At 35.8% G+C, this 12,248-nt stretch overlaps 1 protein-coding gene across 2 annotated transcripts; it reads left to right on the top strand.

Moving 5' to 3' along the window:
* The first annotated feature begins 358 nt into the window (after window positions 1-358).
* On the top strand, window positions 359-6,035 carry LOC307120316 (uncharacterized protein). 2 transcript variants are annotated; one of them, XM_079807303.1, is made up of 5 exons: window positions 359-572; window positions 3,343-3,741; window positions 5,385-5,508; window positions 5,595-5,638; window positions 5,835-6,035. In XM_079807303.1, the coding sequence occupies exons 1-3, from the start codon at window positions 446-448 to the stop codon at window positions 5,477-5,479; spliced, it is 621 nt and encodes a 206-aa protein (XP_079663429.1). In that variant the 5' UTR covers window positions 359-445; the 3' UTR covers window positions 5,480-5,508; window positions 5,595-5,638; window positions 5,835-6,035. The 2 variants fall into 2 exon arrangements, with proteins under 2 accessions (XP_079663429.1, XP_079663428.1); XM_079807302.1 differs by having other exon boundaries at window positions 381-572; window positions 5,592-5,638; window positions 5,835-6,034.
* Window positions 6,036-12,248: the final 6,213 nt, after the last annotated feature.

Here is a 12,248-nt window from a genome sequence, read left to right as displayed (position 1 = left end):
ATTGTAGATATCTCAAACTGGAAATACAGATATCTACAATTCAGTTGCAGATATCCACTGTGTGAATTACGGATATCTGCAACTGAATTGTAGATATCTGTAATGATAAACCCCATACAAATGAATGGCAAACATGACGTCATTTGTCCTAGGAAGAATGTCTTTGTGGATATCTGAAATTACAATTATGGATAGGAAGAATGTAGTTGCGGATATCTGAAATGTTCTTTTTGACTAGGCAAAACTGAATTAAAGATATCTGCAACACATATCCAGTATAGCTTTTAAATGCTAAAATGGCTTGCCATAGTATCTCCGTAACTCTGCCGTCATTATGTTAAGCCCGCCCACCGACTCTACACAGCTTGCTAGACACTCGCAGCAAACATTTTCTGCCGCTAAGGTGCGTCTAGATTTCTAGGCTAGGTTGTCTGCTGAGAGAGAAATGAAATATGGCATTATAATAACTTTTATATTGGTCTCCACTCAAGTAAATTCATATCTCGAAGGAGCGGGATTGAAAATTATGGCAAACTATTTTGTTCTCGCTCTGTTCTTTTTGCTTGTTAATGGTAAGTTAAGCCATTTTGCTTATGTCGCTTCAACCTCTCCTTTTTCATGGTTGGAAGTGAATTTCTCTTCTCTTAAAATCTTTATTTCAGCTATTTTAAATAATATTGACGATTATGAAGGTCCATATTAATTAGCTGTTTTATTATTGTGCTGTTCTAACCCTATATGGGGAGACTGCAGAGCTGGAGCAGGCAGATATACGCGTAGATATCTATGGATATAACGTTACGGCCAGGGCATAAATTTGATTATGAATAAAGATTGATCTGTTGAAAGCAGTTATTTTGAGTTAGATGCTAAATGTTCTCCTCTTATACATATTTGACATTGAAGGGGTGCATAGGCTACAACATATTTGCCCACCGGCAACTATAGTTGCCACAGATTCAAATACGATTTTCAAGAAAAAAATACAAAAACCTGGGGAAAATAAATGCAGAACATGCCATTCAGAAAAAAATTGGGCACAAATGGGTTAAGTATTTATAAAAACTATATAAACAAAAATGCTCCTATAGTTACTCCAAGACTTATTATGAGCTATATGACTTAAATGATACACAAATTATGACCCATAAACTGGATTAACTATACCCTCTACAAACAAAAGTGCTATTATGGATACACTGTACTTACCACTACAAAAATTAAAATATATAAGTTCTTGTAGCTCTATCCCTTTCTTAATTAATAAAAGATGAACAGTTGTTTCTGGCATTTCTATTCACCTTCAAAATTGACGCAGCATTAAAATTTGGCTCGTCTGGATTTCCTTATTGTCAGTGAAATGCGTAGTAATATGTAGATAACTAGCTAGCTAGTGATAGCTTAGTGACAGCAATAAAACGTCCAATGCCGTCCAATATTAGTTGATAATATCGATAATACGAAGTAAATTTATTTCGTTTGACAGCTTTATGGCTGAGATGAGAAGACTTACCTCTATACTGGGCTTTCTTTTGATCGTGTGCCTTTCTCTTTTTCCGTCCCTGTGTACTCGAGGGTTTAGACCGCTTCATTTTTGAAGAACGCGCCAGTGCTGAGCTCTTGCCTGACCTACTTTCACATTTAAATGATTTCATGAGGTTATCTTATACAGTTATATACTAACCTGTGGTCAGTCTGCACAAACTCCGATCAACATGATTGTTTGCTTTGCAGCCCCTTTAAATGCAGTTTTAAAAAAGACCAAGCATTCGATCTACGTCAGAGCGGCAGCGCGTCCACAAATCTTTCTACAGCGTCGATGGCAGGGCGGCCAGAGCGAAGTTTGACGCTCTCGCCGGCGGCGGTGTGAACGCACAGTAACGCCTAAACTCGACAATACTCACTATCAATTCAATCTAATAATCAGGTTAAGTAATTAAACGTGCGGCTGAGGGGGCGCCCAAGGATGATCATGTTTAATAAACAGTATGTTTTATTTCGCTTGTTTTAATTCTATGCTTAATGGGAAGTAAGTTAAAGGGCGCCACTAGAGGGCGCCTGCGCGCGCCCCCAACACATTTGTCGCCCTAGGCAACCGCCTAGCTCGCCTATAGCAAACGCCCCTGTTGTTCCTGACGCGGCAAGTTAGGGATATATGGCGAAATAACAAGTCAAAGTTATTTCCATAGGCATAGACGTCCATAGCCTCTTCACATTTTCAAAACAGTTTGTGTATTGTAATACTGACTGAGCTGTTGTGCTTGATTGATTTATTAGATGCATTCAGATAAAAAGCCTAGGCTAATTAATAACATTTATTTTGACTCGTTGATGTGTTTGGGCTTAATATTTTAATTTGAATAGTTTGTGTCGACAACAATAACTGAAATAAAAATAATACTCCACAAATGTATAAAATAAAAGCATGTGCTACCCTGTGTGATTATTCACGTCATCCTTAATTTCTTGCTTATTTTTTATTATTTTTAGCCAGTGTTTCCCAACCTCCACAGGCCCATCGATAAGACTTAAGTACCTCTTTTCAACAACTACAAATGTTTATTTTCCCATATTATACTGGTTATTGTGCAGCATTACAGTCACAAAGCTTTAACAAAGCAACATCAAAATCTTTGCCTATAGAGTATACTGTAGGTATAAACCTGTATGACTTCTTATGTGGAGCAAAAAATATATTCCTAATAGGAAAACAATATGAATATAATTTCAAAATATATTCTTATATGTTCCACAGAATAAAGTCATACAGGTTTGAAATGCAATGAAGGTGATCATTTTAATGACAACTAGGCAGCAGAAGGTAATTCAAGTGAATGTTAAATCCTCACAAATAAAAAAAAGGCCAATCAGATCAAAGAGTCCAAATAAACTGTATTAGCCTAGACTCAACAGTTATTCGCTCATATCTGAATGTCTGCAATCAATCCGGCAAATCAGTTCTGACGATTAAACTATGATTTGTTTTGAAACTGAACAGTTGTTGTTTATGATTAAACGCTTACCATTTCGAAATAATCCATTAAACAGGAGTGTGTGGTGTGCTAATATTTTCTGTTCCATTGATTTGCGCGTGTCTCAAGGAAACGCCTAAAGCACAGGGAAACTAATCAAGATTCATGATTTGCCACCCACTGGAATTTCAGGAACCGAATATATTGTAACACTGTTGATGAGTGTTTTTTCCCGCCTTAATCTTAGGTGTTAAAACGATTTGTTATTGTATATATGGTTAGAAGCACTAAACATTACATATTGCAGAGGTGCTCACTTGATTTCATGACCTTGCCAAAAACGACAGTAACTGTTCCTTTGTGTCTCCAGGTGTGTTTGGTGATGTGGTGACAGTGTCAGTGAAGGAGGGAGATTCTGTCACTCTAAACACTGGTGTTACCAAACAACAACCACGTGACAAGACGCGGTGGTATTTTGAAGACACTCTAATAGCTCTGATCAACGGAGAGGCCAGTAAGAGCTGTTTATATGATGGAGAAGGAGGGATATTCAGCGGCAGACTGGAGGTGGACTATGAGAACAGATCTCTGACCATCACAGACATCAGATCTGAACACACTGGACGTTATGAACTTGAGATGATCAGAAGCAAGAGCACAGGAACCAGCCACAGTTTGAACAGAAACCCCACGTGTGACAGCAGAAAAATCATCTCAAAAACCAGCAACCTGGGTGACCTTATAAAGACATTCAGTGTGATCATCAGCGGTGAGTCATTCAATGTCATTTGCCCTTAAAGATGGGGTAAGTGCTTTCTGGTAACCAATGTTGATATTTCAAATCACCCCAAAAGGGTCTCACCCCTATTTTGATAGCTCCGCCCCACACATACTAGGGATGCCACAATTCTCAATACAATATTGAACCGTTCGGTACGGCATTCACGGTTCAATACGCGCTTGTGAATTGCGTTTTTTTTTCCGGTTTCACATTTAATTAATTATTTTTCTACAAATTCTATAATTTGCCTCCATCCCAATACTGAACAACGCGACATACATTCACATCACATGTTAGTGGTAGAGTTATACTCACGGAACACTAGAGTTATTCACAATCACCAAAGTTCATTATTTGCATGCGTTTTAAAGCCTTGCCGGTTTCATTCGCGTGCGCGGTTTTAACATGCGCTTTTCTGAGCGCGCCCACTAAACGCCTGTCAAACACGTGATTACTGGACTAATAGTCGTCTTACTGCGCTAATACTGTCAAATACACACAAGGTTAACATAAACACAGTCGGTTATGTCTAAAGTGAAAGTAAAATCGCAATCGTGTCTGTATATTAGATGCACGCAGGTCTTAAATTGACAACAGGGCAGTAGTGAACACGCGGTCCTTAAAGGGACAGTTCACCTCTAAAATTATGTCATTATTTACTCACTCTAATATTGTTTCAAACCTGTATTCATTTCTTGATGACAGAATTTTTATTTTTGAGTGAAATATCCCTTGAATGTTAATACAACAACAAAAGACAAAGAGAAAAATCACTCACTGCTCTTGACTGAAAAACTAATACAGTAGCTTTAATAAGAATCAGTGTATATTTTATAGTGAAGTCTATGTTGTGTTTTATTTTTACATTCATTCATTCAATTTCATACTTAAATGCTGCTGTACAGCTCTGAGCTGCCAGTGTAAATCTTTATATATATATTTATTTTATATTATCCAATACACTAGTACAAGGTTTTTTTTTAAGTAAAGTTTTAAGTTTAAGTAAGGTTTTTCAATTCTTTTAAGTAAAATAAAGAAAGAGTATTGCAATAAAAAATAGTCTTTTTTCTCCTTAACCGCTTGCTGTTCCTGTCGCCTAAGAATAGAATAACAAAAAATGTATGTGACAAGCCATCAGAACCGAACCGAAAACCGTGGGTAAAAACCGAGGTATGTATTGAACGGTGGACTAACTGTATTGTTGCATCCCTAATGTATATTAGATTGCACCACATGCATTACAGTTTATATTATAAATGCACATTGTTATGAGGGGTGACATCTTTCAGTATATTCCTCTACTGATCTCTGTCAGTCATGTCAGCAGTGATATTAATGTTAGTGTTAATTATTTTTAACTAGAGTAAATTATCTTTTGAGAATATTCTCTAAGAGCAAGAAAATGAGCTTCACTTTATAGTTCACTTAAAGGATTCTGCTGTCATTTGTTCAAACATATTCATTTATTTTGGAAAAATGATTTGGTAAAATGTTAAATCTTTCTCCAGTGTGGTAAAATCCCCATATTATTAACAGAAGTCTTTCACATCTCCACACTAGGTCTGTAAAGGTGTTTACAGAGAGAATATTCTCTGTCCTATTGACTCACACTAATGTCTGTCTGTCTCCAGCTGTTCCAGGATCAGGTCAGTCTCCAGCGGCTGTAGCAGGAGCAAGTGTTCCTGTCCTGTTCTGCTGGTGTTTGCTGCAGCGGCTGCTGGTGTGATTTACTGCCGCACGGGAGCTCTAGAAAAGGCAAGTATCACCGATACTACAGTGAGAGGAAAACATTGTTACCTTGCAAAATTAATGTTTGTGTGTGTGTGTATTTTTCAAAGCAGATGAAAAGGAAACGGGAGTTTCTGTAGAAAGACCCAAGTATGAGGTAAGATTTATTACATCACATTCAGATCTGTGTTGATTTCACCTGTGCTGATAACAGTTTCAAACCAAATTTAATTCACTGATTGATGGCAGATTTGCTGATTTCATGTGTTTCTGATTTCATGTGTTTCTGTAGCAGTAAACGGCACTCTTTATTTCTCTTTCTTTACCATCTGTGGTTTGTTGTTTTCTTACAGACGGAGAAAGACAGATGTCACTTGAACGGAAAGGATATCAACAGGATAAACAAGTATCGCAGCATAAGCATTAAAGTAAATTTGCAAAAACATAATTCTGCTTTTATGAACACATAATGGAAAAATGTGCTTGTGTTTATGAAATGCTTTGTATGTCACACTGATTAATGATCAAGCATATTTAGACCCTTCTGACTCCCTAAAAAAAAAAAAAAATATATATATATATATATATATATTAGGGCTGGAATGACACGTCGACGTAATTGTTATAAAGCATTTAATGCCATTGGTTATTTAAAATATCTAATGGATGAACTCACGCGGCACGTCTCGATTGGACTCATTTTTTTTAATTATGCGCTGTCAATCACGGTAAAACTTCACGGTTTTATGGATCCTGCCAAGTTTGACACTGTCGCTATGATTATTACTAGGGCTGTAATCAACCAAAGAAAATCTTCGTCGACTGAAGTCCTGAAATTTTCAACTAAAAATGACATTAGGGAAAAAAAACGTTAAATGAATTAGCTGCGCACTGTGCTTGCCTTGTTTTCTGCCTAAATTAATTATAAATAAACATAAAAAACTAGTAGGCTATTTGCAGTATATTAAATGGTTTTTGACCTGATTATTTTGCACTGAAATTAGTCGAGTCTGTCGGCATTGCTTCACGTGCACCTGCGCATTACCAAAGCCTATGATTTCTGAAAATATAGTACTATGTTGTCAACTAGTGTAGTGATATCATCACAAGAACTTTTGAGGAATATGCAACATAATTTAGACAATTGTTTTTGTCATATGTATTATAATAACTAACAGATCCTACTATCCTTTCAGGGGTCATTCTAAAACGCTTAACGTGAAAAACGCTTAACGTGACTTAATGTACTAAGACACAGGCACGGCGTTATGCCACTTTTCAACAGGCCCACCCAAAACTTTTCTTTAAATTTTTTTAAAAAACTTTTAATTTTGTCAAGAATGATTAAAAATCGGCAAATAAGTATTTTGTGGCAAAATAGTTTAAATGTTTAGTTTTTAAAAAAATTTAAACAGTTGGTTATGTCTATTTTGATGTTTCTGCACAAGTTCAGCCTTGTTTCCATTACAGATTTGCGCAAAACATTTGCAGTATTTTCTAAATGTCGATAAACTATTGCAAAATGACAGCGTTTCCATTAACCGATGTTATGCAGCTAAAACTGTTTTTTTCCTCTCGCAATAAGTCATTCCAAAAATGATGCCAAGGATGTTGGTAGGTTTATGTAGCCTATATATCCCAGCTAATAGCTCTACTACAATGTCCTTGTGTATTTTTAACGCACCATCTGTGTCAGCTGAGAAACAACGCCGTGAATTGGGTTGAAAGCACAATACGACTCTGTGTAATGCGGCACGTTTATAAAAAATAAATGGTAAAGTGAAAAATGCTGAAAATTTGGATTTCGTTAGAGGGGTAGCTCTACTATAATGTCCTTCCGTCCTTTTTAACGCACCCTCTGTGTACTATGCCAAGTTAAATTGTTTATAAAAAAATTATTGGTAATGTTAAAAATGCTGAAATTTTTAATTTGGAGTCAGAGGAGTTGCTCTAGGGTGAATTCAGGGTGATTGGGACACTTTTTCCAAGGCATCTCAAATGGCAAAAAGTGTCCTAATCACCCTGAATTCACAGTTGTCCTTTTAACGCACTGTCTATTACGGCGGAGAAACCGAGTCATAACTTCAAAATGCTACAGTATCAAATGTCTGGAATTCATCATGGTGACAGCCAAGTTATACTGGGTATAAGTTTCCAGTGCAGCTTTGAACGCATCCATAGAGACCCCTGAGATATAGCGCCTCCAATTGGGCCAACAATGCAACTGTTCTAACTGGATTGTAACTCTTTTGGAATCTCCATGTGGTCCAACTCACAGTCTGGGTCACACATTCGATCTTGTCTCAGGGTTTTTCATTCTCAAATCTGGAGGTTTTTGATGTATGTGTGTCTGACCATTATCCATATTAATAGTCATGTGATACAGGAAGCCATGGGAATTTCACCCTGAAGTGCTAAACATTTTTAATATGAATAGGTATATTCTTCAGAGATATTTAGATATGCCAATCATTTTCTCCAGTGTGTTAGATTTAAAACATTTATTTCATAATGTGATACAACCCAAACAAATGAAAAAATTGTCTCTTGTTTTTTATTTTTATTGCAGTCTTTTTTCTGCTGCCATTGTTTTCCTCTGATTTGCTTCTCAGTTTCATGCAATTTTGCCCCATTCCATGTTTTATAGGCAACCTCAGTCAGGCTAATTCAGATTAGCACAGTTGGTTTTTGGTGGTCTTCATGCACTTTCTTTTTTTCTGCAGACCCAATTTTGTTTGTAATGTAATTCATATTGGAGGTGATTTGAAACTTTGAGAAAATGAATTGGAAAAATGCGTCAAGAGCAAAAGCTGCTCTGTCAGTGTTGTGCTCTATTGTTCCTAATGAAGTTTTATTTGTATACAGTATTTACACTACATCTTGTGTTGTTTTTAAATAAACGGTTTAAATGCAGTAAATTATCATTATTTGAGCAAAGTGTGTTTTCAGTGTAAATATTGCATTGTAAGGGATGTATGTACGAGGAGGTAATTGTTACACACATGGTTTGACACTTTCCACACATGCCAGGATGACAAAACTTAGTGTATTTATTTACTAGTTGCCATAGCAACATTATTTACAGAAAAAATTGTGCCAAAATTAAAAAACCCTTGGAAGACATCACTGAACATTTATTTAACCATTGCAAAAATAAATAACTTACTGAAGTTTAATTTTCATCTGTTTTTTTTTTGTGTTTATTTAAAATAAGACAAATCTGATATTATTTTAATCTTATATCTGTTATTTATCAGTTGAGATGTTCTTTAATGTTGATCTAACAGCAAAAGACACAAGCCGGGGTTGTGCAGGCGTGTTGTCACTGCGTTACAATGAGACCCTATTAGAACTATGCTATTATATTCTATACTTTTATTAATTATTTTGAGAAACCATGAGAAAAGGGTGAATAAGGACTCAGAGTCAATGTTCAGAAATTATTCATAATTATTATGTTTTAACTATCCTGTAACTAGTTTGTTGTCAAACTCAAACATTAGTATATTTTTAATGATTAAAAAATGCCATTATTTTATTTAAAAAAATTAATAAATATATTTTATTGACTAAATATTTAAGTTTGTCTTGTATATTTTTTGATTATATCAGAGAACATTTGAATATGTCATATGCTCATGTTACACTGTATCCCATGTCAGAAGACAGAAGGTCAGAAATTATTTTGAACGAAATTTTGTATGATTTTGCTTAGAAAGCCTTTCTTTAATGTGAATTTAGTTTTGTATAAATTGTATCTTAATTTTAATCAATGTTTAATCAGATAATTGCCTGGATTTAATAAATAAGAAGCAAATAGTCTGTAGCAGACAATAACCGCGGGAGCGATCACATGCTTTAAGGCCCTTTCACACCGGACGCGTAACGAAAAAGCGAAGCGGAAAAAGCGAATAGTTCGTGTCAGAACCATTCACATCAGCCGCGACGCGAGTTTGCAACGTTTCAGAGCTCCAACATTCCAAAACATTCGCGGCAACAGCTGAGAAACACGGACACGTAATCATTCAGTGGAGACGAGCTTTTCATTTTCCTTAAAAGACCGAAAAGAAGGTTTTGGGTGCACCCAGTCTTAAAGAATAGAAGAGTCTGAAGGGGAGTCTGCTAATCTTGTACAGGAGCTAAAACTTTATCATGGCAGGTGTTGTGTAATATTCAGTTCCTGTGAAAAACTGTTCCAGTGGGTGGAGTAAACATGAATATTCACGAGATTTATCTTGCTGTGGGCGTGGCCTTGAGACAACACGCAAACGAATGGAACTGAAAATATTAGTGCGCTCCTCAAATCGCAACTCGAATAGACAATGTTAAAGGGTTAGTTCACCCAAAAATGAAAATTCTGTCATTAATTACTTACCCTCATGACGTTCGACACCCGTAAGACCTCCGTTCATCTTCGGAACACAAATAAAGATATTTTAGTTGAAATCTGATGGCTCTGAAAGGCCTCCATTGGCTCAATGCACGGTTCACTCTCAAGACCCTTAAAAGGCACTAAAGACGTCGTTACAAAGTCCATCTCACTACAGTGGTTCTAAAATAACTTTATGGAGTGACGAGAATAGTTTTTGTGCGCAAAAAAACCCTAAATAACGACTTATATAGTGATGACGATTTCAAAACACGGCCTCATGAAGCTTCGAAGCGTTATGAATCAGTGAGCCGAATCAGCGGTTTGAATCGCCAAATTTCAGCAGTTTGGTGGTTTGACACGCGATCCGAATCATGAATCGACTCACTGATTCATAACGCTTCGAAGCTTCATGATGCCGTGTTTTGAAATCATCATCACTATATAAGTCGTTATTTAGGGTTTTTTTGCGCACAAAAACTATTCTCGTCACTCCATAAAGTTATTGTTGAACCACTGTAGTGAGATGGACTTTGTAACGACGTCTTTAGTGCCTTTTAAGGGTCTTGAGAGTGAACCGTGTCATTGAGCCAATGGAGGCCTTTCTGAGCCATCAGATTTACCTTAAAATATCTTAATTTGTGTTCCGAAGATGAACAGAGGTCTTACGGGTGTCGAACGACATGAGGGTAAGTAATTAATGACAGAATTTTCATTTTTGGGTGAACTAACCCTTTAAGCATTAACTGCAACAGTTCACATTTTCAAAACAATGAATAGTTTGTGTAATATGATAAATCTTTGTTTTGCCTGATTGATTACAGGCATTCAGATAAATAAGGACACAATGAGCGAATAACCGCTCGTCCAGGCTAATAGCCTACAGTTTTTTTTTACTCTTTTTATTTCATTTGTGAGGCTTTAAAATTAATTTGAATAAATGCAAATGTACTTGTTTCTGTCACATATGATATTTTAAGGCTTTAACAGAAAAACATCAGAATCTTTCCACATACACCTATTTGGGAATCAAATACTCCAAGTATACTAATTGATTAAAGGCATTTACTCTCCGTGTGAAGATATTCTGAAGAACATTGGGAATCAGTAGAACCAATATTGGTATCCATTGACTTCTATTATATGTACAAAAACACTGACATTTTTTTTTTATTCATACAACTTTGAAATGAGATGAGGGCATCAGAATAGTTATTTTTGAACAACCAATCCTTTTAAGTGGACCCTCAAAAGAGTACATCATGTTTTTCTCTATTGTATTGTATTAGTAACAGTCAAATACAGTTTAGAGAATCTAAGAAAGAACTAATAATATAATAAATATTATATGAATAAATAGTTCTCTCTCTCTGTCTTTCTCTCTCACAAACACACACACACACACAGGCTACACTCTAAAAAAAAAGGTTCTATATGGCACTAAAATTGTTTCTTGGCTCGTAATCATAGGGGAAACTATTTAAGTGCTGTATAGCAACAATCTTGGTTCTTCAGCGGTTCTTCAGCGGTTCTTTGGCTGAGGTGCTATATAGCACTTCTACCATACAGAACATGTTAAGATATGGTGCTATAGCACCAAAAGTGGTTATGAGTACGACCAAGAACCACTTTTAGTGCAATATACAGTAGAACCTTTTTTTAGAGTGAATAATAAAGCATATCTCATGTCTGTTCTTTGACCATATGTTGCACTGAAAAATAACTTCCTTTCATATCATGTGTTTTATATGGTGTGTGAAATCATCTAAAATTTAACAATCCATAATGTTGTGTTAATTGCGTTTAATATTATTCAAAGTATACATACAATGATACCATTTCTGATCATTTCTGATCATTGAAGGCCAGGGATTCCCAAACATTTTGTCAGCCAAATTCTGTTGACCTAAAATATTTACTTGAATTCCTCCTGAAATTAATAATGTTAATATTTCAATAATTTAACAATACATTTTCATGTTCACAGTTCTCTGATTTTGGTTAATGGTGACATGATGTACATGTACACAAATAAAATGTGTAATCTTTTCTGTGTTTTATATGGATTTAATTTGTTTTTACAGTTTTATAATAATTACAGTTTTCTAATAAATAATGATTAAAACAGGGCATTGGCACTCAATGAGAGAGAACAGCCCCGATATATGTCCAGATTACACACTGCCAGATCTACCAGTGACTTCAGCTCTTACATCCGGTCTGAAACAGACAGTAACTTTATATGATGATCAATATATGATCACAAAAGCAAAATTAAGATATTGTGACATTGGTGATGAAGACAGGCATAGTCTATCATTTTTTCCTATCCCAAAATAGTAACCTCTGGCCTATGTAGACTGGGCCATCCATCAGAACAATGTTTTGAAGCAGTGGT

The sequence above is a fragment of the Gobio gobio genome (genome assembly GCF_949357685.1).
Source record: "Gobio gobio genome assembly, chromosome: 24".
NCBI lineage: Eukaryota > Metazoa > Chordata > Actinopteri > Cypriniformes > Gobionidae > Gobio > Gobio gobio.
Note: the sequence above shows the minus strand (reverse complement) of the source record. Positions and strands in the feature narration are given on the sequence as shown.

Bases quoted from the DNA above. Each gene is read 5' to 3' on its own strand.
- LOC307120316 (XM_079807303.1), top strand. From the start codon at position 446: ATGAAATATGGCATTATAATAACTTTTATATTGGTCTCCACTCAAGTA. The intron at 573-3,342 runs GTAAGTTAAGCC...TTGTGTCTCCAG, and splicing joins GTTCTTTTTGCTTGTTAATG to GTGTGTTTGGTGATGTGGTG. The intron at 3,742-5,384 runs GTGAGTCATTCA...GTCTGTCTCCAG, and splicing joins ATTCAGTGTGATCATCAGCG to CTGTTCCAGGATCAGGTCAG.